The sequence below is a fragment of the Ranitomeya variabilis genome, chromosome 6 (genome assembly GCF_051348905.1).
Source record: "Ranitomeya variabilis isolate aRanVar5 chromosome 6, aRanVar5.hap1, whole genome shotgun sequence".
NCBI lineage: Eukaryota > Metazoa > Chordata > Amphibia > Anura > Dendrobatidae > Ranitomeya > Ranitomeya variabilis.
In genome coordinates, this window is record NC_135237.1 from 74336949 (window position 1) to 74362973 (window position 26025).

Consider the following 26025-nt stretch of genomic DNA (forward strand, 5'->3'; position numbering starts at 1 on the left):
CTTGCAGTGAGAAACGTGTGTGTGTGTGTGTGTGTGTGTGTGTGCAGGCCTCTCTACTGAAGTTTGGGATAAATAATAGTGATGAGCATTGTTGCTCGGGTGATCTCCGAGTATTTGGATGTGCTCGGAGATTTCGTTTTCATCGCCTCAGCTGCATGATTTACGGCTTCTGGACAGCCTGAAACATGTGGGAATTCCCTAACAAACAGGCATTCCTCGCATGTATTCAGCCTGTCTAGTAGCCGTAAATCATGCAGCTGAGGCGAGGAAAACTAATTCTCTGAGCACATCCAAATACCAGGAGATCACCCGAGTATGCTCGGGGAGACCCGAGTAACGAGTATACTCACTCATCACTAATAAATAACTCATTAATGCTGCAGAGCCACAATTAATTTAGTCAGGGAAGGAAAATCCCATGAGAGCGTTGGCTCTGCGATGTCAGGAGCCGGCACAACAGATCCTTGTTCTTTATAGTAAGCATAGCAGCATGGACGGAGCATGATATTGGGGTGAATAGCAGAGTTATTTGGAATTTTTTACACACATGAAATTTACTACATGTTCATTAATTTGCTTATTTTTAATTTCCATTCTCCATATACCATGATATATGTTATGATAATTCTTTTTTTTCCAGAGAATTTCCTTGGTCAGCAGTTTTGCGGCGTCCCTCTTTATAGGGGATTATGCTCCTATAGATTACAGTGATGGTAGGTAGTTCTCTCTATATTTATTCCATACTGTGTGGTTTTCTGAATGTAATAAGTTGCTTAGCTGGAAGCTCACAGCTTGCAGATGGCACCTTATCCGCCATTGGCCCTGGTATCTGAGGAAGTCTAAGCATGTGTCTTCAAACAAAACCCATCAGCTCAAAGAACCCCATGCAATAATCCTTATACAGATTTTCCTTTGTCTCTGCTAGCAAGTAGCAATGTGACTTTCTAATTACCTGCAAGTAATTGTAGACTGCTTGAAGACCACGTGGAGAGAATACTTCTTTGTACATGACATCTGATTGGGAATGCAACTTTTACTTGTGTATACATCTGAGAGGTAAAAACTGTGCCTACAGTGGGAGCCCTATAGCGACACCATATAAAATGGAGCCAAGAGGCTTGATAATATATGATCCCTAGATTTGGGATTGCATAGCACTAATGGCACTGGTACAAGTCAAGTAATAGCAGTAAAACAAGTAGGCATAAAGTAAAGGTAGTTGTAGTAACAGTTTCATAGGTTGATGGTGGATCTAAGTCCATCAAGATCAACCTATTGCCTAACATTTACCCAAGAAAAATGAACTGGAGTATGCATGCAAAATAGGAATATGTTCACACTGGTGTTAAACAGACAAAACCTAAGACAGAAACAAAATGAACACATACCCTGCTGTAAGTAACTAAGTAAAGGCAGTATTGGTTATGAATAACATAGGGTACTTAGTAAACACCATTTTTACTCCAAAACAGCGTAAAACCCATCCCACCAGCATCAATGTGTACCATAGTCAGGATGGTCCTAACCTCTAGTGTGTCAATGTGAGTAAGGGCCGAGCAGGACCGGGTCCTGAATATAGATATCCAGTAAATGTGAAGCTATATAAATGTAATGTTCAGCTCAAAGAAAGCGAGGCCACACTCACTATCGCCGAACATGTTGAAAAATTTGTTCCCGACTCCACAAACGGTAATCAGTCTAGTTTCTTGGATCAACGTCACATCACAGAATCTAATACCCATAACCTGCAATATTATATTTTTTCAAGAAATGCATCCAGGCTTTCCTTGAATTTTATTAGCAAATCAACCATTACGACATCATGTGGCCGAGAGATCCATATTCTCATTGCTCTTGCAGTAAAGAATCTGCGTCTGCAATTATGATTGATAATAAAAACTTTTTTAGGATCTGGAATGAATTTATTGGATATACGTGAAAAGAGCTGGGATGAGACATGTCTTAATGCGTGTGCTCCTGACCTTAAAGAGAAGCTGGGCTCTGTTGTCCCATCGTCTTCAGTATTGGTGAGTCTGTCACTGTGATAGATAGAGCAAAAAAAGAAAGGATTTGTACACAAATATATACTGATATATAATATTTCTGACTGTAAATGTTTTTTGTTATATCTATGTATGAAGTAGAAATATATACAGTGCTTCTCACTCTGTTAGAATATCATCAAAAAAGTTAATTTATTTCAGCTCTTCAATACAAAAAGTGAAGCTCATATTACATGAAGTCATTAAAACAGGGATCTACTTCAAGTGTTTTTTTCTGTTAATGTTGATGATCATGGCTTACAGCCAATGAAAACCCAAAAGTCATTATGTCAGTAAATTAGAATACTGGACATATGCATTGCACTGTAAGCATCTACAGTGACATATGTTGGAGGCTGCCATTAGAAGTAAAAGTTTGGGTATGGTCCTGATATATCTCTATAAAAAAAAAGCATGTCAACATAACCTAAGTAAGTTTAGTATGAGAAAACCTTGCAATATCTTGCCAGGATTGCTTGGAGAGAGATGGTGCGCCTCTATTCCCCAGATCAGTGGGAGACCCAGCAGACAGAATCTACTGGCATATCAAATCAGTGTTATATAAAATGAGAACTGACACCAATTATAAAAAATAAAAATCCACTGCATAAAAAAGGCTTCTAATATTCCAACAGCGTATGCAGCTATTCTTAGAGATCCTTAGAACTGAAGATAAATTAGTTGTTATTGATTCATATACAGGTGCTTCTCACTAAATTAGAATATCATCAAAAAGTTAATTTATTTCAGTTCTTCAATACAACAAAATTAAACTCATATATTATATAGAATCATTACAAACAGAGTGATCTATTTCAAGTGTTTATTTCTGTTAATGTTGATGATTATGGCTTACACCCAATGAAAACCCAAAATCATTATCCCAGTAAATTAGAATACTATATAACACCAGGTTCAAAAATGATTTTAACATCCGAAATGTTTGCCTACTGAATTGTATGTTCAGTAAATGCACTCAATACTTGGTCGGCTCCTTTTGCATCAATTACTGCATCAATGTGGCGTGACATAGAGGCGATCAGCCTGTGGCACTGCTGAGGGGTTATGGAAGCCCAGGATGTGTATGGGGGGTGATTACTATCCTCTTGATCTGTTGTCTTTGGAAATCTGGTACCTAAAGTAGATTTGTGTGCTCCAGATTAACTGTAAGAAAACTTTCACACTTTCAGTGTTTGGTCAGTGTTTTCCATCAGCATTTGTAAACCAAACCAGGAGTGGGTGATAAATACAGAAATGGTGATGTGTTTCTATTATACTTTTCCTCTGATTGTTCCACTCCTAGTTAAATACTGATGCAAAATACTGACCAAATACTCAATGTGTGAATGTGGCCTTATTGATCTACTCATGGGCTCTGAATGCATAAGCATACGAGCGTGATAGACAATCGCCTGTGTAATTACACATTAGAATCTACAATTGTCAGAAAAATGAAAGACAATAATGAAAGGCAAATGGCAATTCAACTGCAGACATCAGTGGAAAGGCGGCAAACAATAAGTCAATCTGTAGGAGAAAGCAAGATATTCTTTAAAGGTTGTGTCCATCATTGCAACCATTTCTTTTCATTCTCTAATGCAGCTCATATGCGGACCTACAGTTTTCAGCATAAAGTACACACCATTAAAAAAAAAAAAAATTAAAAAATAAGACTTTAATCAATATATCACTGAATGCAAGAACATTTTCCAAAATGTTGACAAGACTGGATTTCAAAGAACATTTTTTATCTCATAACATGAAAGTAACATTATTATAACTTTCATTACAAAATCTTCAGTTTGCATCAAATTAATTGGTGCAAAAATGAATACAACCCACATCAATACTACAACCTCTAGTATTTTGCACAACCTCCATGATTTTTAAGGACAGCACCCTGTCTTCTACGCATGGAATGAACAAGTTAACAACATATTATAACATCTCTCTTTTTACATTGTTTAAGAACAACCTCTTTTTAGAGCCTGGATGCTGAGTGGAGAATGATGACAATTTGTCTTTTAAGAATTCCCCATAGGTAGTCGATTGTTTTCAGATCAGGAGACACTTGACCACTGAGTCACTTTCATCCTTGTCACGAGTGTGTCACGTCCTCCTGGGAGATCTGGGGTTAGAAAGTCATTACATATTGTGAATCGCAGGTCATCCATTTATCCTGTGTGTTTGTGTCAGATATTAAATGGATTTTGTGTCCCTTCGTGCTGAAGAGATTATTGACTCTTTCCATGCTAATTTGAAACGTACAACAACATCTCTCAGCTGCTACAGATTTGGTCATTCCCTCTCTCTATAAAAGCTGGCCAGACTTTGTCTTCCTCGCCAGTGAAAGTTCTACTACCTGGTTCCCTGGAGTTGCTGAGTTGGAGATTGTTTGTTGCTGCTGGAGATTGTTGTATGCTGTTTTTGGGGGTATGCGTATTCCTTCCCTAAATACCTCTCTGACTTTGGTGAGTGTTTTTGTATCTTGGTGGCTTTTCTGTTATCCTTGTTTTTCTTGTGTTGATACACTAGCATTTCTGTCCTGTGCCTCTTGGGGTAGATGGAAGGGACAGTTTAGGATATAACAGGAGAACAGTGAGGCACGAGGCCCAAACCTCCTCTTCTTCAGAGGTATCTTTGGGATAGTTAGGGCCCCAGCCCGAAGGACAGTGAAGGGCCCATTTCCCTATCTCACGTGCAGTCATAGCAAGACAATCCTTTATATTGTATCTTCAGAGATACAATATTGGCTGTAGATGTGTGTTTCTGTTTTGGATCATTGTCATGTTGATAAATTAAGAAAAGAAGTTCCAGCTTCATAAAATTATGAATTTTATTAAAAAAAATTTGATTTAAAAATATTTCTCAGTCCATGATGTTACAGAAGGAGCAACACGTTTCGAATGTACACATAAAATGACTGCAATACATTTATTTGGCCAGGCGCTAATGAATACACGAGAAACAATCACATGACAAAAGCTAAAATCAAAAATTGGCAAACGTGAAAAAAACAACAAAATTACATGCCAGAATATATATATATATATATATATATATATATATATATATATATATATATATATATATATATATATATATATATATACAGTTAGGTCCATATATATTTGGACAGAGACAACATTTTTCTTATTTTGGTTATGGACATTACCACAATTAATTTTAAACAAAACAATTCAGATGCAGTTGAAGTTCAGACTTTCGGCTTTTATTTGAGGGTATCCACATTAAAATTGGATGAAGGGTTTAGGAGTTTCAGCTCCTTAACATGTGCCACCCTGTTTTTAAAGGGACCAAAAGTAATTGGACAGATTCAATAATTTTAAATAAAATGTTCATTTCTAGTACTTGGTTGAAACCCCTTTGTTGGCAATGACTGCCTGAAGTCTTGAACTCATGGACATTACCAGGCGCTGTGTTTCCTCCTTTTTGAGGCTCTGCCAGGCCTTCACTGCGGTGTTTTTCAGTTGCTGTTTGTTTGTGGGCCTTTCTGTCTGAAGTTTAGTCTTTAACAAGTGAAATGCATGCTCAATTGGGTTGAGATCAGGTGACTGACTTGGCCATTCAAGAATATTCCACTTCTTTGCTTTAATAGACTCCTGGGTTGCTTTGGCTTCATGTTTTGGGTCATTGTCCATCTGTAGTATGAAACGACGACCAATCAGTTTTGCTGCATTTGGCTGGATCTGAGCACACAGTATGGCTCTGAATACCTCAGAATTCATTTGGCTGCTTCTGTCCTGTGTCACATCATCAATAAACACTAGTGACCCAGTGCCACTGGCAGCCGTGCATGCCCAAGCCATCACACTGCCTCCGCCATGTTTTACAGATGATGTAGTATGCTTTGGATCATGAGCTGTACCAAGCCTTCGCCATACTTTTCTCTTTCCATCATTCTGGTAGAGGTTGATCTTGGTTTCATCTGTCCAAAGAATGTTCTTCCTGAACTGTGCTGGCTTTTTTAGATGTTTTTTAGCAAAGTCCAGTCTAGCCTTTTTATTCTTGATGCTTATGAGTGGCTTGCACCGTGCAGTGAACCCTCTGTATTTACTTCCATGCAGTCTTCTCTTTATGGTAGATTTGGATATTGATACGCCGACCTCCGGGAGAGTGTTGGTCACTTGGTTGGCTGTTGTGAAGGGGTTTCTCTTCACCATGGAGATTATTCTGCGATCATCCACCACTGTTGTCTTCCGTGGGCACCCAGGTCTTTTTGCATTGATGAGTTCACCAGTGCTTTCTTTCCTTCTCAGGATGTACCAAACTGTACATTTTGCCACTCCTAATATTGTAGCAATTTCTCGGATGGGTTTTTTCTCTGTTTTCACAGCTTAAGAATGGCTTGTTTCACCTTCATGGAGAGCACTTTTGACCGCATGTTTACTTCATAGGAAAACCTTCCAAATGCAAGCACCACACCTCAAATCAACTCCAGGCCTTTTATCTGCTTAGTTGAGAATGACATAATGAAGGGATTGCCCACACCTGTCCATGAAATAGCCTTGGAGTCAATTGTCCAATTACTTTTGGTCCCTTTATAAAACAGGGTGGCACATGTTAAGGAGCTGAAACTCCTAAACTCTTCATCCAATTTTAATGTGGATACCCTCAAATGAAAGCTGAAAGTCTGAACTTCAACTGCATCTGAATTGTTTTGTTTAAAATTAAATTGTGGTAATGTCTATAACCAAAATGAGAAAAATGTTGTCTCTGTCCAAATATATATGGACCTAACTGTATATATATATATATATAAATATATATATGTATATATATGTATATACAAAAGCCACAAGAATTAAACCATTTTAGTAATGAAGCATCAATGCTCTACGCATGTTCAATCCATTCGGAATACATGTGCCCCCATTATATATCCATTATGCTTCTCAATCAAGCGATTCCTAATGTCTCCGCCCCTTGAAGTTGCTGGCACCCTTTTTATGCCAAATACATGCAGAGAGGAAGTCTCATGATTATGCTGTTGGATGAAATGCCTGGATGCATGAGAAATCGCACGGTTAGTGTCAAAAGTATTATAAATATCAGACAAGTGCTCAGAGATGTGATAGGTTTGCTACTTCTTGGTGTGTAATGTGCTAAGTTTCAGTGTAATATTTGCTGCATATGTTGCATTGTCACAAGGCACAAACAGGACAACAGAAGATGAGGAATCTGGGCCCCTGAACAGGACAACAGAAGATGAGGAATCTGGGCCCCTGAACAGGACAAGAGAAGATGAGGAATCTGGGTCCTGAACTGCCCCTCAGGCTAGGGGAAGCCCTGTCTTTTCTTAACTTGGGGGTACCCTTGAAGGTAGGGAGGCCCAAGTCACCGACCTGTCCCTGTCTCCTAATAAACCCTGAACTAAACCCCCACCCCAGGAGGTGAACAGTGTAAACAGCACCACAAAGCAATAAACAGGAATAAACAATATGAAAGTGAGGGGAACACAATACAAAAAGGTGAATGCACAAACTACAAAGTAACAAAACTCAGAACTTAGCTTGTGCATGCCGCTGCCGACTCCACAACACAGAAAGTACAGCAACTGAGCTCCAAACACCAGACTTGGCTGACACCAGGGAGCTGCTACTGCGAGGTTGATCTCCAGAAGGACCTGTATAACCAACAGTCAGCTGATGCACCAGGTGACCTTATAAAGGATGAGGGGAGTGGTTACAAACATCAGCTGACCCAGCAGTAATGCAATGCAGTAACACCAGTGGCCACCGGGGGGAGAACTGCATTAACCCCCGATGACCAGAAAGGAAAAAAGGTTTAAATCAGATCTGCCACAGATCCAAACATGGATCGTGACATGCATGTTGATTATAGTCGTAAGAAGAAAACATCTTTTCATTTTTCCCTTTCATTCTGCAGGGAAATGTGTCTTTGTATTACGTCCAACGCTATGGATTTAGTCCTCTCTGTAGGGTTATTGCGTTCACTGGCGATAATCCAGGTATGTACATTCTTATATCACTTTAATGCCATGTTCACATTTTGTGTTGTGTCATCAGAGCTGTCAATAGGAATTCCAGGGCCCCATACTGGCAACATTTTCGGGCCCTCTTGAGACTGCACCCAGGCACCACCCCAGCTCCGCCTCCTTCCCTCAAACTTTCCACAGTCCCACTGCGCTCTTTTGGGAAAATCTTAACTTTGCACCACGTCCTCACCAATTGCACATTAACAGTTCCTGTTGAACACCATTCAAATAAATAGCCGTCAGCTTTTGTTTTGGCCAAAAGATTTTTTTAAGCTCCCACCACGACTAGGTAGACTCTTTTAGCAGGGCCATACTGTACTCTAACCTATTACAAATTTGTTAAAATATCCAATACTCTTTTTAGGTATATTTTTATTTATTTTCCTTTATGTGAATGCATCACATACATTTTTTTTTAAATGACCAATAATACCACATACAAGGAACATATAACGCCACACCATGACCAGACCACATATTACCACCACATAGTTACCAAATAATACCACATACAAGGTACAAATACCACCACACCATGGCCAGACCACATCTTACCACCACATACTGACCGAATACTACAATACTTATCGTTAATAAAAAATCAAAATACTAATATTACTGTTTATAGTGTCAGTGTACAGGTAATATATGGATCACCGGTGACATTATACACAGGAGCTCTGTATATGTATGTGTCGGTGTGAATATTTTGTATAGTGTCAGTGTGCAGGTAACACACTGACTCACCAGTGATGTCCCTAGTAGAAGTCCTTCATCTTTGCTTTTCTTCTTCATCCAGCGCTGACTTTCATCACTTCTTCCAGCCAGGATTTGTCTCTCCAGAAAATAACACACAGTTATCTAGAGCACTACTTCCAGAGCATATGCCCCACTTTTTCCCCAACTTCTACACTACGCCAGATGGAGAAAAAAGCGACGTAGTGCCGCCCTGCATGATAACAGGACACCACACATTGAAAACCATATCCTCAAAAATAAAATAATGTATAGTAAGGTAATAATTTCCCACATCCCGGCCCCCCTTGTGTCTCATTCCTGGCCCCCATGCCATATGTCTCATTCTTGGCCCCCACGCCATGTATCTCGTTCTTGGCCTTCACGTGTCTTATTTCTGGCCTCGACTTATCTTTTTCCCATATTGCGACTTTTCAGTGCAAGCAAACTATAAAAAAAAAAATTCTTCTTATCTGACCTCAGTTGAGCAGAGTCTTCTTCCTTCTTCATATGCAGCACGAATGCGACAATACATGGAAATGACATCATACACCGGTGTCGTGCATGCCGATGTGAGCTGCCGGCCTCCGAGGACGCACGTTCAGTTGAATACTTACCCACCTCTTCCCCTGGGGCCCGGTGAGCAGAAGCAAAAGAGGCGGCCCCCTTTTTATTTATGCTCACAGGGCCCCATACACCAGTAAGGTTAGAAATGCCCTGATTACAGCCCAGTGTGGCACCATTACAGTATTAGGCTGGGGCCACTCGATTACTTTTTCTGTGACCCAGGTTGACTGACCAAAGATTGCTCTGTGCCGCTGCTACATTGCAGTCAGCAAAATACTGCAAATGAAACAAGCATTTCACAAACTGGTTGTGACTTTTTGTGACGTGCATGTCATGATCTTGGTACTTTGCAGGTCTTAATGTGACCCTATTCACCTGCATTATGCTGTGATGTAGCAGCGACATGCAGCAGTCTTTGGCGGAACGTCCTGTGTAGCAGCCAAAGTTGCCAATTAGCCCCAGCCTGAATACGGTATCTCTATTGCTGTGACCTTGTACTGTCAAACTATCAGTTCATAGCAGCAGATTTCAGACATTTTAAAGTACTGAAGATCGCTGGCAGATGAATCTTCACAAGTGCCACCCGTGGCCAGGATGGAGATGGTGCAAACTTTAAAAAAGAAGGCAGATACAGACACTAGAGGCAGGCTTAAAGGCCAGGGTAGAGCCGAGAATCCTACCCCAATAAGTTAACATTTTCTTTAGGAAGAAGATGTTCCCTTATTGGGGTAGATCCATAAAGCCATGTTTTTATGAATATGAAAGTTGCAGTTATTAATGACTGAATTAATGTATCTACAGTGGTGGTCGCACTATTGTACTGACACAATGTGTTCTTCACAGCATCTCTGGCCGGAATGAGACTAGAGGAAGGGGACATTGCAGTAAGTGTATTCGCAGCTATTATTGTGTGCACACGTTTCCACTTTTCATACGTTTTGGTTGTTGTAGAGCAATAAGCTGAAAACTTCAAAATAAATGGAGAGCAATTGTAGAACTGGTCCTGGCTGAAAGTTATTTCTCTCATAAACAATAAAAAACCACCACCAGAATACCTCTGGCTATGACATATTTCCTGTTGGAACAAAGTAGGACACATGTTAAAGGGGTACTCCAGGAGTAGAAAAAAAATAACTAAAGGAAACTAATATTTATAAAGAAATTACTAAATACCCTTTATTAGCAATCATGCTTGCTTTATCTAGGAAGATATACCTGGCCAGCTTTTTCATAGTTTGTGTGGTTAGTATAGCACTTATAGGCTGCGGTCACACTATCAGTATTTGGTCAGTATTTTACATCAGTATTTGTAAGCCAAAACCAGGAGTGGCTGATTAATGCAGAAGTGGTGCATATGTTTCTATTATACTTTTCCTCTATTTGTTCCACTCCTGGTTTTGGCTTACAAATACTGATGTAAAATACTGACCAAATACTGATAGTGTGACGGCAGCCTGACTGTATGTGAAAAAGAAATTATTTATTTAATGGCAAAATCTAGTAAAAAGTTTTCTCTTAATATCATAGATAAATGTGAGAAGGTCTGTGGCCTCAGATCACCAATGATTTTGAGAATAAAAGGACTTTATAGAGTAGGGGTGGGGAACCTTTTTCCGGCCGGGGGCTATTTGGAAATTTCTAGCATCATTCGGGGGCCACATAAAAATGATCACCTTAAAAATTACCCCAGTATGTTTAGTCAAACAATTAATTCCAATAACTGAGCCTTAATGTGATGGCTGGAGCTGCTTCTCTTTGGTGCAGCTGTGATGTTACGTGATGCTGATCATGTTGTTTCTCACAGTTGCTTTTCCAGGGGTGGCACGAAGATCACAGGGGGGGGGGGGGGGGGGGCAAAAATCAAAGGAGGGCACATAGCTGGGAGGCACAGAGATCACGGGGGGGCACATAGCTGGGGGGCACAGAGATCACGGGACACAGATCACAGGGGGCACAGATTACATGGGAGCACAAATGTTCCAGGAGGTACATAGCAGGGGGGCACAGGGATCACAGGAGGGCACATAGATCACAGGGGGCACAAAGCTGGGAGCCACAGAGATCACAGGGATGCACATAGCTGGGGGACACAGAGATCACAGGGGGCATATAGCTGGAGGGCACAGAAATCACGGGGCACAGAGATCACAGGGGGCATATAACTGGAGGGGCAGAGAGATCACAGGGGGCATATAGCTGGAGGGCACAGAAATCACAGGGGGCTTATAGCTGCGGGGGGCAGCAAGATCACAGGGGTAGCAGAGATCACAGGAGGGTAAAGAAATCACAGGGGGCAAATAGCTGGGGGGCACAGGGATCACAGGAGGGGCACCGAGATGACATGGGGGCACATAGCTGGGAGGCACAGAGATCACAGAGGGCTTATAGTTGGGGGACCAAAGAGATCACATTGGGGCACATAGCGGGGGGCACAGAGATCACAGTGGGCACATTGCTGAGGGACACAGATCACCTGCAGACACAGAGCTGCCAGCACAGAGATCGCTCTGGACTCTCTGGCAGCAGCTCCTCTTCTGGGACAGGAGGATGGGAAAGCATTCGGCGCTAACCCTGCCCACCCCGATGACATCATTCATGTGCAGGGCAGGCAGCGTTCTGTGATTTTTTTTTTGCTTTGCTTTCATTTAATTTCTTTGTAAAATTTTCCCTAAGTATGGACATGTCATTTTGTTCCACATGTTAGAATGAAGCACGTGTCAAGTAGTTGTTGTGAAGAGGTTTTTAGAATGGATTTTGGCACAACTAATGTGCAAATAAAACCTTTCAAGGTGTTTTGTTGAAAACTTCCATGAGAGATACAACAATAGGTGCCCTAGTTGCTCATGTGTCCTGGTGGACCTACGTCTAGCTGTGTCATGCTTCTGGGTTTGAACCCTGTGTTCTGTGGTCGGCTTTTCTGTCCGCCGAACCACAGCAGACACACCTTTTCTCGGGTATTCAGGTTCTGTTATCTTGGCTGCAGCTTTCTTAGCATAACACAGGTATTTTCATTTGTCTGCCCTATCAACTTTCAGGTGTGGCTTTATATTCTTTCCCCTGCTGGCCTTTCCTGCTGTAAATAGTTTCTTGTGGGTGTTCAGCCATTCTGCTGTAGCATAAAGCCAGTCTGTGAAATTCCATCTAGGTTATGTCTCTTTGCTGTTTCTGCACTTTACTCTGCACCTACCTTCTGTTTCATTTTAGGAAGTAGGCAGCATATAATCTAATAGTACGTATTTTATTCTGTATTTCGTGGTTTACTTTACTCACTCTGGGATCTTTCCTTTTTTTCAGCAATTTCTCTTTTGTAAGTAATTTACACTCAGCTGTGCCCTCTGGTTCTTTAGGAGGATCGTGAAGCGCTCGATGGCCATTCAGGGAGCGTAGGTCCAAGCTGCCATTTACTAGTCTGTGATAAGGGATATCTCTTCTCAGTCAGGAACCGTTAGGGACTGCCTGCGGCTCAGGATCTCTAGTCTGTACAGGAACCAGCAGGGTCAGTTACAATTTTTTAGTTTACCTACTATTCAAATGAGTCGCCTCTCTACTATAACAAGCTGCTTAATATTGAGGAAGGGTCCTTGTTGCGGGTTCTACATCAGGGCTAAAGTTTCGCCATCAAGTGTGACCTTTTTATAGTAATGTACATTCTTTCTCCAGTCCTCAATAATTCTCAACAGGCCATGTTTGTAGGATTTTTTAAATATTGCACATCTTATACAATTACTGATCAGGCATCAAGAAGATCATATGTATTCTCTCTATGGGGTATCCCCAAACCCTGACCTATTGGGGAAACTTGGGACTGAAGTTTAGAAATATTGCTCTAACATAAGGAGGCAGCTTATATAGTATTTAGATGAGTGATGTTAAGAATAGTGATGAGCGAATATACTCGTTACTCGAGATTTCTCGAGCACGCTCGGGGGTCCTCCGAGTATTTTTTAGTGCTCGGAGATTTAGTTTTTCTTGCCGCAGCTGAATGATTTATATCTGTTAGCCAGCATAAGTACATGTGGGGGTTGCCTGGTTGCTAGGGAATCCCCACATGTAATCAAGCTGGCTAATAGATGTAAATCATTCAGCTGAGGCAAGAAAAACGAAATCTCCGAGCACTAAAAAATACTTGGAGGACCCCCGAGCATGCTCGAGAAATCTCGAGTAACGAGTATATTCGCTCATCACTAGTAAAGAACAGTTCATCACAAAAAAACCTTTTAATCAGCAAATGCATAAAAAGTATTTGGCAGTAAAGATCCTATTTATTTTAGGAGTTAAAAATGAAGGACCCAACAATTATACAAACAATAATATTCAACTTTTTAGATAAGAGATGATTCAACTTTTGACTTATAACTTCCAAGAATTTATTAATTTCATAGTTTTTTTTTTCTTAGAATAGACAATTGGAAGCAAAGGATGTAATTCTGATGTAATAATAATCCAGTAGAGTCCATTAAAACATGTTTCCCGCCCTATAACGAAGCCAGTATTTCATAGCCATGGACATAATAGCCATGGACCTCAACACTTGAGCCCTCACAATATGCCACCAGCCTCCACACATATTTTTCTTCTCCATTTTGCACAGATGATTCTTTCTCTTATTTCTTTGCCGCCGTGCACATTTTATAGCCTGATGGAAATGTCATTATGGCCAGAGGTTATACATATTGACTTTTTAATGAGATTCAATATTATGAATGCAGGAATATTTGAAAGAATAGAAAAATATAATGATGCATTATCTGACTCCTCAGTCTGTATATGCAGGTTTTAGAGGTTAACTGTTTCTCCCCCAGAGTTTGAGGTTCAGGTCATCATGTCATAGACGTCTTTTATAAACCTTCAAAGATATTTATTTTAAATCCAAATCACATGATATAATTATGGATATTTCTACCTGATTAAAGGAAGTGGCATGAACAAGACCCTCAGGTCTTTTGACACTGCACATTTTAGTAAATAATTTCATTTTCCATAAAATAATAATTGCCTACTGTATTATCTTGAACTTTGCATTGTGCAATTCCTCTGTTATTCCTCCTGGAAATATCAGTATTATAATAATTATTCTTATGTTAAAAAATAGCCATGCCCATTCACAAAATATTTGCTCTCTACATGATCTGAGAGACTGGACCTAACCAATATTTATTAATTTATTGTCTATTTCCTTTAGCGCACAGAGCACGGGCCTCACCAATTCTCCATAGCTTTGCCCTGCTATACACCTTCTTATCTGTTCTTTTCTATAACATCTATATTTATGGGATCTTTTTCCACTCTTCTGGTTATGCATATACCGTCTATACTTTTTGATTTTACAGGTCAGCCTAGGCACCAGTGACACTCTATTCCTCTGGATAAAAGAGCCTACTCCGGCTTTGGAGGGGCACATATTCATCAATCCAGTGCACTCTCAGGACTATATGGCTTTACTTTGGTGAGACAATTGACTGTTATTGCATGTGGAACTCCCTTGAATTTACAGTTTTGCATATGAACAAAGTATTTAAAGCAGATCTGTCAGCAGGTTTATGTTATGCAATCTGAGAGCATCATGATATCGGGGCTGAGGCCCTCATTCCATGGAATTGTCACTTACTGGGCACTTGCTGTCATTTTCATACAATCACGGTTTTCTCTGATGCAGATCAGGCAGTACTCAGAATGCCAAGATCTGTATAACTGCGCCCACACCACAGTTTTCTGTGTACACTGTGCAGTCACAGTAAGCTGCTAATCAGTGGTGGGGGCGGGGTTACACAGAGCAGTGGACTAGGAGGTACGAGACATCTAGTCCTGTAGTGATAAACTCCTGCTGATAAAACACTGATTTTATTGAAATACCAAAACATAGCCTGGTAAGTGACACATCACTGTAATCAGGCTTTTAGCCCCTGTATAATGCTGCTCTGAGAATGCATAGCATAAAACATCTGACAGATTAAAGAATAACCTTCATTTTAATGTTGTTTTTTTCCAGAAAGCAATAGTACACACAGAAATAGGAAACTTTGTAATATCAGATAAATGTGCTTTTTTCTTCTACAGGACTGATCATTCATTCTCAAAATTCTCAATCCATGGCTAAAAGCAGTCTTCATTGACTACAGGCTTTCCCATACTGAAATAGGAGATAACAGTTGGTGCTCATACAGTACCATGAGGAACAGTAACTGTGGGGTCAGGAGAACTTGCAGCTGAATGTCTGTGTCAACCTTTAGCTCCTTCCCTCTCAATAGAATGTTAAAAGCACCAACTGCTATCTCCTATCTCAGTATGGGGACATCAGTCTACATTGAATACAGATAACCCATGAATTGAGAATGAGTGATCATTAAAGGAGAAGAAAGATGTTCTTTAATGCAGAGGACATCTGGAGGAAGTCAGAGAGCAGCAGCAGCTCTCATCAGCTGTCAGTTTTGTCCAAAGGAGCAGTAATAAATATAGTTTGTACACTATGTTCCAAATTATTATGCAAATTACATTTTTCTCAGATTTTCCTTAAAGGTCGGGGCAAATGACAGTCAATCTAATAAAAGTCATCACCCGTTAGATTATACATTGAATTTTATTGAGAAACCTCCCAATGATAACAGTATAATCTCCAAAATGAATAAAAACTCAAAATGCACTGTTCCAAATTATTAGGCACAGAAAAATTTCTAGACATTTGATATGTTTTAAAGAACTGAAAATGCTCATTTGTGGAATTTGCAGCATTAGGAGGTCACATTCACTGAACAAAAAAGCTATTTACCTTCAAAACATCCTAACAGACCAAGTTACATGTTAACATAGGAACCCTTCTTTGATATCACCTTCACAATTCTTGGATCCATTAAACTTGTGAATTTTTGGAGAGTTTCTGCTTGTATTTCTTTGCATGAAGTCAGAATTGCCTCCCAGAGCTGCTGTTTTGGTGTGAACTGCCTCCCACCCTCATAGATCTTTTGCTTGATGATACTCCAAAGGTTCTCTATAGGGTTGAGGTCAGGGGAAGATGGTGGCCACACCATGAGTTTATCTCCTTTTATGCCCATAGCAGCCAATGACTCAGAGGTATTCTTTGCAGCTTCAGATGGTGCGTTGTCATGCATGAAGAAGATTTTGCTCCTGAAGGCACGTTTCTCCTTTTTATACCATGGAAGAAAGTTGTCAGTCAGAAACTTTATGTACTTTGCAGAGGTCAATTTCACACCTTTAGGAACCTTAAAGGGCCCTACCAACTGTTTCCCCATGATTCCGGCCCAAAACATGACTCCTCCACCTCCTTGCTGACGTCGCAGCCTTGTTGGGACATGGTGGCCATCCAACAACCATCCACTACTCCATCCATCTGGACCATCCACAGTTGCTCGACACTCATCAGTAAACAAGACTGTTGGAAAATTAGTCTTCATGTATGTCTGGGCCCACTACAACCGTTTCTGCTTGTGAAAACTGTTTATCGGTGGGCGAATAGTTGGTTTTTGCACCACAGCAAGCCTTTGAAGGATCCTACACCTTGAAGTTCGAGGGACTCCAGAGGCACCAGTAGCTTCAAATATCTGTTTGCTGGTTTGTAATGGCTTTTTAACAGCTGCTCTCTTAATCCGATCAACTTGACTGGCAAAAACCTTCCTCATTCTGCCTTTATCAGCACGAACACGTCTGTGCTCAGATTCAGCCACAAATCTCTTCACAGTATGATGATCACGCTTAAGTTTTCGGGAAATATCTATTGTTTTCATCCCTTGACCAAGGCATTGCAATATTTGATGCTTTTCAGGACGAGAGAGATCCTTTTTATTTCCGATATTGCTTGAAACCTGTGACCTGCTTAATAATGTGGAACATCATTTTTAAGTAGTTTTCCTTTAATTAGAATCACCTGGAAAACTAATTATCACATGTGTTTCAGATTGATTTCAGTGATCCATTGAGCCCTGAGACACAATACCATCCACGAGTTTATTTGAAAAACAAAACAATTAAATCTTTACGACACTGAAATCCAATTTGCATAATAATTTGGAACACAGTGTATATACAGCTCACCCCATCCAATATACAGTGCCTTGCGAAAGTATTCGGCCCCCTAGAACTTTTCAACCTTTTCCCACATATCATGCTTCAAACATAAAGATACCAAATGTAAATTTTTGGTGAAGAATCAACAAGTGGAACACAATTGTGAAGTTGAACAAAGTTTATTGGTTATTTTAAATTTTTGTGGAAATTCAAAAACTGAAAAGTGGGGCATGCAATATTATTCGGCCCCTTTAACTTAATTGTCATGATCTCTGCAGGCAGAGATCATAGCAAGCCTATAGAGGGACAAGCTCTCGGAAGATGGAACTATACTGACCATGAACTAAGCCTGCCGCGCAACTAGAAATAGCCAGGTAGCATTTCCTATTTATCGCTAGATGCCCAGCTCTGGCCTAAGACCTAAATAGCTAGCAGAGGGAAATATAAGACCTGGCTCACCTCTAGAGAAATATTCCAAAGAAGACAGTAGCCCCCCACATATAATGACGGTGAGTTCAGATGAAACAACAAACGCAGCAGGAAAATAGTCTTAGCAAATTTGAGGTCCGCTTACTAGATAGCAGAAGACAGATAGTATACTTTCATGGTCAGCAGAAAAACACTAACAAAACACCATCCAGAGATTACCTTAAACTCTGGCATTAACTCATAACGCCAGAGTAGCAATCCCTGATCAACGAGAGCTTTCCAGACACAGTAACAAAACTTCAGCTGTGAACTGGAACAAATAGGCAAAACAAAACATGGACAAAAGTCCAACTTATCTAGTAGTAGTCTAGAAGCAGGAACAAGCACTGAGAGGCATCAGATAACATTGTTGACCGGCAAGAAACCACCAGAGAAATGAGCTTAAATAGCGACACCCACTACTGATGGAACCAGGTGAAACAGGAAAGAGGATGACAAGTCCAATTCCACAAGCGGCCACCGGGGGAGCCCAGAATCCAAATTCACAACAGTACCCCCCCCTCAAGGAGGGGGCACCGAACCCTCACCAGATCCACCAGGGCGACCAGGATGAGCCCTATGGAAGGCACGAACAAGATCAGAAGCATGAACATCAGATGCATTGACCCAAGAATTATCCTCCTGGCCGTAACCCTTCCAGTTGACCAGATACTGGAGTCTCCGTCTGGAAACACGAGAGTCCAAAATTTTCTCCACAACGTACTCCAACTCACCCTCAACCAACACCGGAGCAGGAGGCTCAACTGAAGGTACCACAGGTACCTCATACCTGCGCAATAACGACCGATGAAAAACGTTATGAATGGAAAAGGACGCAGGGAGGTCCAAACGGAAAGAAACAGGATTAAGAATCTCCAATATTCTATAAGGGCCGATGAACCGAGGTTTAAACTTAGGAGAAGAGACCCTCATAGGGACAAAACGAGAAGACAACCACACCAAATCTCCAACACAAAGCCGAGAACCAACACGACGATGACGGTTGGCAAAACGCTGAGTCTTCTCCTGGGACAACTTCAAATTGTCCATAACCTGCCCCCAGATGTGATGCAATCTCTCCACCACCGCATCCACTCCAGGACAATCCGAGGATTCCACCTGACCGGAGGAAAATCGAGGGTGAAACCCCGAATTACAGAAAAACGGGGACACCAAGGTGGAAGAGCTGGCCCGATTATTGAGGGCGAACTCTGCCAATGGCAAAAAAGCAACCCAATCATCCTGGTCAGCAGAGACAAAACACCTCAGATATGTCTCCAGGGTCTGATTAGTCCGCTCGGTCTGGCCATTAGTCTGAGGGTGAAAAGCAGATGAAAAAGACAAATCTATGCCCATCCTAGCACAGAATGCCCGCCAAAATCTAGACACAAATTGGGTACCTCTGTCAGAAACAATATTCTCAGGAATACCGTGCAATCGGACAACATTCTGAAAAAACAGAGGAACCAACTCAGAAGAAGAAGGCAACTTGGGCAGAGGAACCAAATGGACCATTTTAGAGAAACGGTCACAGACCACCCAGATGACAGACATCTTCTGGGAAACAGGCAGATCTGAAATAAAATCCATCGAGATGTGTGTCCAAGGCCTCTTAGGAATAGGCAAGGGCAACAGCAGTCCGCTAGCCCGAGAACTACAAGACTTGGCCCGAGCACAAACGTCACATGACTGCACAAAGACTCGCACATCTCGTGACAGGGAAGGCCACCAGAAGGATCTTGCCACCAAATCCCTGGTACCAAAAATTCCGGGATGACCTGCCAATGCAGAAGAATGTACCTCAGAGATGACTCTGCTGGTCCAATCATCCGGAACAAACAGTCTATCAGGCGGACAACGATCCGGTCTATCCGCCTGAAACTCTTGCAAGGACCGCCGCAGATCAGGAGAAACGGCCGACAAAATTACTCCCTCCCTAAGGATACCTGTGGGTTCAGAATTACCAGGAGAGTCCGGGTCAAAACTCCTAGAAAGGGCATCTGCCTTAACATTCTTAGAACCCGGTAGGTATGACACCACAAAATTAAAGCGAGAAAAAAATAAAGACCAGCGCGCCTGTCTAGGATTCAGGCGTCTGGCAGTCTCAAGATAAATCAAATTTTTGTGGTCAGTCAATACCACCACCTGATGCCTAGCCCCCTCGAGCCAATGGCGCCACTCCTCAAACGCCCACTTCATGGCCAAAAGCTCCCGATTCCCAACATCATAATTCCGCTCTGCGGGCGAAAATTTGCGAGAAAAGAAGGCACAAGGCCTAATGACGGAGCAGTCGGAACCTTTCTGCGACAACACTGCCCCAGCTCCGATCTCCGAAGCGTCAACCTCAACCTGAAAAGGCAGATTCACATCAGGCTGACGCAACACAGGGGCAGAGGCAAAACGGCGCTTAAGCTCCTGAAAGGCCTCTACAGCATGAGGGGACCAATTAGCAACATCAGCGCCTTGTCTGGTCAAATCAGTCAGTGGTTTAACGACATCCGAAAAACCAGCAATAAATCGGCGGTAAAAGTTGGCAAAGCCCAAAAATCTCTGAAGACCCTTAAGAGAGGAGGGCTGAGTCCAGTCACAAATAGCTTGCACCTTGACGGGATCCATCTCAATGGAAGAGGGAGAAAAAATATACCCCAAAAAGGAAATTCTCTGGACCCCAAAAACGCACTTAGACCCCTTCACACATAAAGAATTAGACCGCAGAACCTGAAAAACTCTCCTGACCTGCTGGACATGAGAGTCCCAGTCATCAGAAAAAATCAGAATATCATCCAGATATATTATCATAAATTTATCCAGAAAATCGCGGAAAATATCATGCATAAAAGACTGGAAAACTGAAGGGGCATTAGAAAGACCAAAAGGCATGACCAAATACTCAAAGTGGCCCTCGGGCGTATTAAATGCGGTCTTCCACTCATCCCCCTGCCTGATCCGCACCAAATTATACGCCCCACGAAGATCAATTTTAGAGAACCACTTAGCACCCTCTATACGAGCAAACAAATCAGTAAGCAATGGCAATGGGTATTGATACTTAACAGTGATCTTATTCAGAAGCCGATAATCAATACATGGTCTCAAAGAGCCGTCTTTTTTTGAGACAAAGAAAAACCCAGCTCCCAAGGGAGAAGAAGATGGACGAATATGTCCCTTTTCCAAAGACTCCTTTATATATTCCCGCATAGCAGCATGTTCCGGCACAGACAGATTAAACAAACGACCCTTTGGATATTTACAACCCGGTATCAAATCTATGGCACAATCGCACTCACGGTGCGGAGGTAACGACCCAAGCTTGGGTTCGTCAAAGACGTCTTGATAATCAGAGAGGAACTCAGGGACTTCAGAGGGAATGGACGACGAAATAGAAACCAAAGGTAAGTCCCCATGAATACCCTTACATCCCCAGCTCAACACAGACATTGCTCTCCAGTCCAAGACTGGGTTGTGAGACTGCAACCATGGCAATCCCAGTACCAAATCGTCATGTAAGTTATACAGCACCAGGAAACGAATAATCTCCTGGTGATCCGGATTGATACGCATGGTTACTTGTGTCCAGTATTGTGGTTTATTATTAGCCAATGGGGTGGAGTCAATCCCCTTCAGAGGAATAAGAGTCTCCAAAGGCTCTAAATCAAAACCACAACGATTGGCAAAGGACCAATCCATAAGACTCAGAGCAGCGCCAGAGTCAACATAGGCGTCCGTGGCAATGGATGACAAAGAGCAAATCAGGGTTACAGACAAAATAAACTTAGACTGAATGGTGCCAATGGAAACAGACTTATCAAGCTTCTTTGTACGCCTAGAGCATGCTGATATAACATGAGTAGAATCCCCACAATAGAAACACAATCCATTCTTGTCAGGTGCACACAGAGCCATACAGAGATTAGGAGGAGAGAGAGAAAAAAGACTGCAGCAAGGCAGACTGGAGGAAAAAAAAAAAAAAAAATTCCAGCAGACTTCTTATAACTCTCCTTTCTCAACCTGGGTCTTTAACACTTTATAGGGCCGGTCAAACTGTCATGATCTCTGCAGGCAGAGATCATAGCAAGCCTATAGAGGGACAAGCTCTCGGAAGATGGAACTATACTGACCATGAACTAAGCCTGCCGCGCAACTAGAAATAGCCAGGTAGCATTTCCTATTTATCGCTAGATGCCCAGCTCTGGCCTAAGACCTAAATAGCTAGCAGAGGGAAATATAAGACCTGGCTCACCTCTAGAGAAATATTCCAAAGAAGACAGTAGCCCCCCACATATAATGACGGTGAGTTCAGATGAAACAACAAACGCAGCAGGAAAATAGTCTTAGCAAATTTGAGGTCCGCTTACTAGATAGCAGAAGACAGATAGTATACTTTCATGGTCAGCAGAAAAACACTAACAAAACACCATCCAGAGATTACCTTAAACTCTGGCATTAACTCATAACGCCAGAGTAGCAATCCCTGATCAACGAGAGCTTTCCAGACACAGTAACAAAACTTCAGCTGTGAACTGGAACAAATAGGCAAAACAAAACATGGACAAAAGTCCAACTTATCTAGTAGTAGTCTAGAAGCAGGAACAAGCACTGAGAGGCATCAGATAACATTGTTGACCGGCAAGAAACCACCAGAGAAATGAGCTTAAATAGCGACACCCACTACTGATGGAACCAGGTGAAACAGGAAAGAGGATGACAAGTCCAATTCCACAAGCGGCCACCGGGGGAGCCCAGAATCCAAATTCACAACACTTAATACTTTGTTGCGCCACCTTTTGCTGCGATTACAGCTGCAAGTCGCTTGGGGTATGTCTCTATCAGTTTTGTACATCGAGAGACTGAAATTCTTGCCCATTCTTCCTTGGCAAACAGCTCGAGCTCAGTGAGGTTTGATGGAGATCGTTTGTGAACAGCAGTTTTCAGCTCTTTCCACAGATTCTCGATTGGATTGAGGTCTGGACTTTGACTTGGCCATTCTAACACCTGGATACGTTTATTTGTGAACAATTCCATTGTATATTTTGCTTTATGTTTGGGATCATTGTCTTGTTGGAAGACAAATCTCCGTCCCAGTCTCAGGTTTTTTGCAGATTCCAACAGATTTTCTTCAAGAATGGTCGTGTATTTGGCTCCATCCATCTTCACATCAATTTTAACCATCTTCCCTGTCCCTGCTGAAGAAAAGCAGGCCCAAAACATGATGCTGCCACCACCATGTTTGACAGTGGGGATGGTGTGTTCAGGGTGATGAGCTGTGTTGCCTTTACGCCAAACATATCGTTTTGGCATTGTTGCCAAAAAGTTTGATTTTGGTTTCATCTGACCAGAGAACCTTCTTCCACATGTTTAGTGTGTCTCGCAGGTGGCTTGTTGCAAACTTTAAACAACACTTTTTATGGATATCTTTGAGAAATGGCTTTCTTCTTGCCACTCTTCCATAAAGGCCAGATTTGTGCAGTGTACGACTGATTGTTGTCCTATGGACAGACTGACCCACCTCAGCTGTAGATCTCTGCAGTTCATCCAGAGTGATTATGGGTCTCTTGTCTGCATCTCTGATCAGTCTTCTCCTTGTTTGAGATGAAAGTTTAGAGGGACGGCCAGGTCTGGGTAGATTTGCAGTGGTATGATACTCCTTTCATTTCAGTATGATCGCTTGCACAGTGCTCATTGGGATGTTTAAAGTTTTGGAAATCATTTTGTATCCAAATCCGGCTTTAAACTTCTCCACCACAGTATCACGGACCTGCCTGTTGTGTTCCTTGGTCTTCATGATGCTCTCTGTGCTTCAAACAGAACCCTGAGACTATCACAGAACAGGTACATTTATACGGAGACATGACTACACACAGGTGGATTATATTTATCATCTTTAGGCATTTAGGACAACATTGGATCATTCAGAGATCCACAATGAACTTCTGGAGTGAGTTTGCTGCACTGAAAGTAAAGGGGCCGAATAATATTGCACGCCCCACTTTTCAGTTTTTGAATTTCCACAAAAATGTAAAATAACCACTAAATTTCGATCAACTTCACACTTGTGTCCCACTTGTTGTTGATTCTTCACCAAAAATTTACATTTGGTAACTTTATGTTTGAAGCATGATATGTGGGAAAAGGTTGAAAAGTTCCAGGGGGCCGAATACTTTCGCAAGGCACTGTATGTATGTTTTTCAGCTGGGTTTCCTGGGCAGTCCACAACACTATGCACTGATAAAACTTGTGACGTATCAAGCCGCTTTGTTCAAAGTTGTAAAAAAAGCAAAGCGAATTAAAAGCAAAAATATTTCATTATGACTTCATTAAAATAGTTGAATGGGCATAAAATATTTATCTGACACGTTTTGCGTCTAGCTGACTCTTGATAAAACCACCAGCTAAACGTTGTATGGTTCTGAAATAACATCAAACCTGCTCTGTCCTAAAAAAAATAAACCGAGGCCTCCATCGGTCAATACGGCCAAAGTCGTGCATGAAGTTCAGCAGCAGATTTTGAGCAGCCCCCAAAAATCAGCTTGAAGACTGAATTGAGCAAGTTGTTAATCGCAAACCTCGTTCCAGTGAGGGCTGAAACTCTACCGAATAACGTGTGTGTTGGACCTGGAAGAAACCAACAAAATTAAACACATAAATGATTGTACGTGGTGGCTGTCTAGGATTGCTAATGGGTATTTGGACCCATTGCTCTACTTCATGATGGATGAAGCCTGGGTCCATTTATCAGATGACGTAAATTCCCAGAATACAAGGTACTGGTCCACTGAAGGTCTCCATGTGACTCATGAAACACCACTTCACTACCAAAAAGTTGGCATTTGGTTCGCTGAGTCTGGAATATCAATAGTGGGCCCAATTTTCTTCAAATTAACTGTTAATACTGCAGTTTACCTGGATATATTTGGACAGTTTTGGAACCAACTAACAGAAGAAAAATGGCCTGCTTTTTCCAACAAGATGGGACAACTTGCGAACTGTGAGCAAGGAGTTATGGCCACCACCTTCACCGGACTTGTCCACATGTGATTTTTATCTGTGGGGACATTTTAAATAGAAAGCGTACACCAACAATCCACATAGCCTGGATGAACGCAAGGAAAACATCACAAACACTGCAAGCAGTATCTGCCAACATGCTCCGACGTGACCAACGGTGCATAGACGTGAACTGGGACCACTTTCAGCATCTGTCGTGACTTAAGAGTAAGTCATTGAAAACAGTCCACTTGCTCGTTCATCCTTTCATCGCTGGAGGCAGGCTACCCAATGCAATAATGTGTACAGTGGATTATAAGGAATTTTTAATCTGGTTTATTGAGAAGACGAACAGTGTATTCAGATACATGAAAGTCCACATGGCATTAAAACCACTAAAACAGCCCAACTGAAGTTTCGCCTGGATGGGCTTCTTCCAGGGCAAGAATATTGAAAATCATTTAAAAAAAAATGTGAAGCATTTTTCCAACCAGTAATGATTGACACTCACTTCTTAAAGTAAATCTGTTTCCAGGTTTTTGCTAGCCCATGTGAGACCCTGGAATCGGGGTCTCTGCCCCTACATCATGCTGGCAAAAACCTGGTGACCAATTCCCTTTAAGCAGGTGAGAGAATAGGACTTATTTTAAACTCTTTCTCACTGGAGGCACCAATAGAGTGCATTAAATCTGCCATTGATGAAAAAAAAATAGACTTTTCTATACTTCTGCTGCTCCTGGCAGTTATCGAAATCTCTCATGGGTGGATTACATTGTATTTATTTATAGAAGATCAACTATTGCCTGCTTCCAATATAAGTGATATCTCAATACTGATATCCTTAGGACATGCCATCATTGTTTGCAGCACAATAATATTAGGTTATAATATTAGGTTTGGCGGTCGAGCACTGTGGACCCTTTATTTGCCATTTTTTGGTCGTTTTTGGTCTTGTTTTGGGAAATACATAAATAGGTCTCGACCTATAAATACGATTCACAATGACAATTAACCAAGCCTATAAATTCCCTCAAATGTAATCTCTGATTCTTTTCTAATCATCGCTTTCCAATGGATCATCTTTCACGATCTAATCATATTTTCACCATCACAATCTCTGGTTTCTTGGTCTCGAGAGACAAATGCAATTTTGCAACTTCTTTTGTTTTTGAAGCCAAACCGAGGTCACCA

General features: G+C 41.5%; 1 protein-coding gene across 6 annotated transcripts in view; it reads left to right on the forward strand.

The window, feature by feature from the left end:
- XYLB (xylulokinase) overlaps nt 1-26025 on the forward strand; it is a 306665-nt gene that overhangs the window by 150272 nt on the left and 130368 nt on the right. For all 6 annotated transcript variants that reach the window (XM_077268660.1, XM_077268663.1, XM_077268662.1 and 3 more), the window contains 5 exons: nt 641-713; nt 1909-2027; nt 7953-8034; nt 10207-10247; nt 14694-14809. In XM_077268660.1, the coding sequence (XP_077124775.1) occupies nt 641-713; nt 1909-2027; nt 7953-8034; nt 10207-10247; nt 14694-14809 (431 nt within the window). The remainder of the gene's footprint in view (nt 1-640; nt 714-1908; nt 2028-7952; nt 8035-10206; nt 10248-14693; nt 14810-26025) is intronic.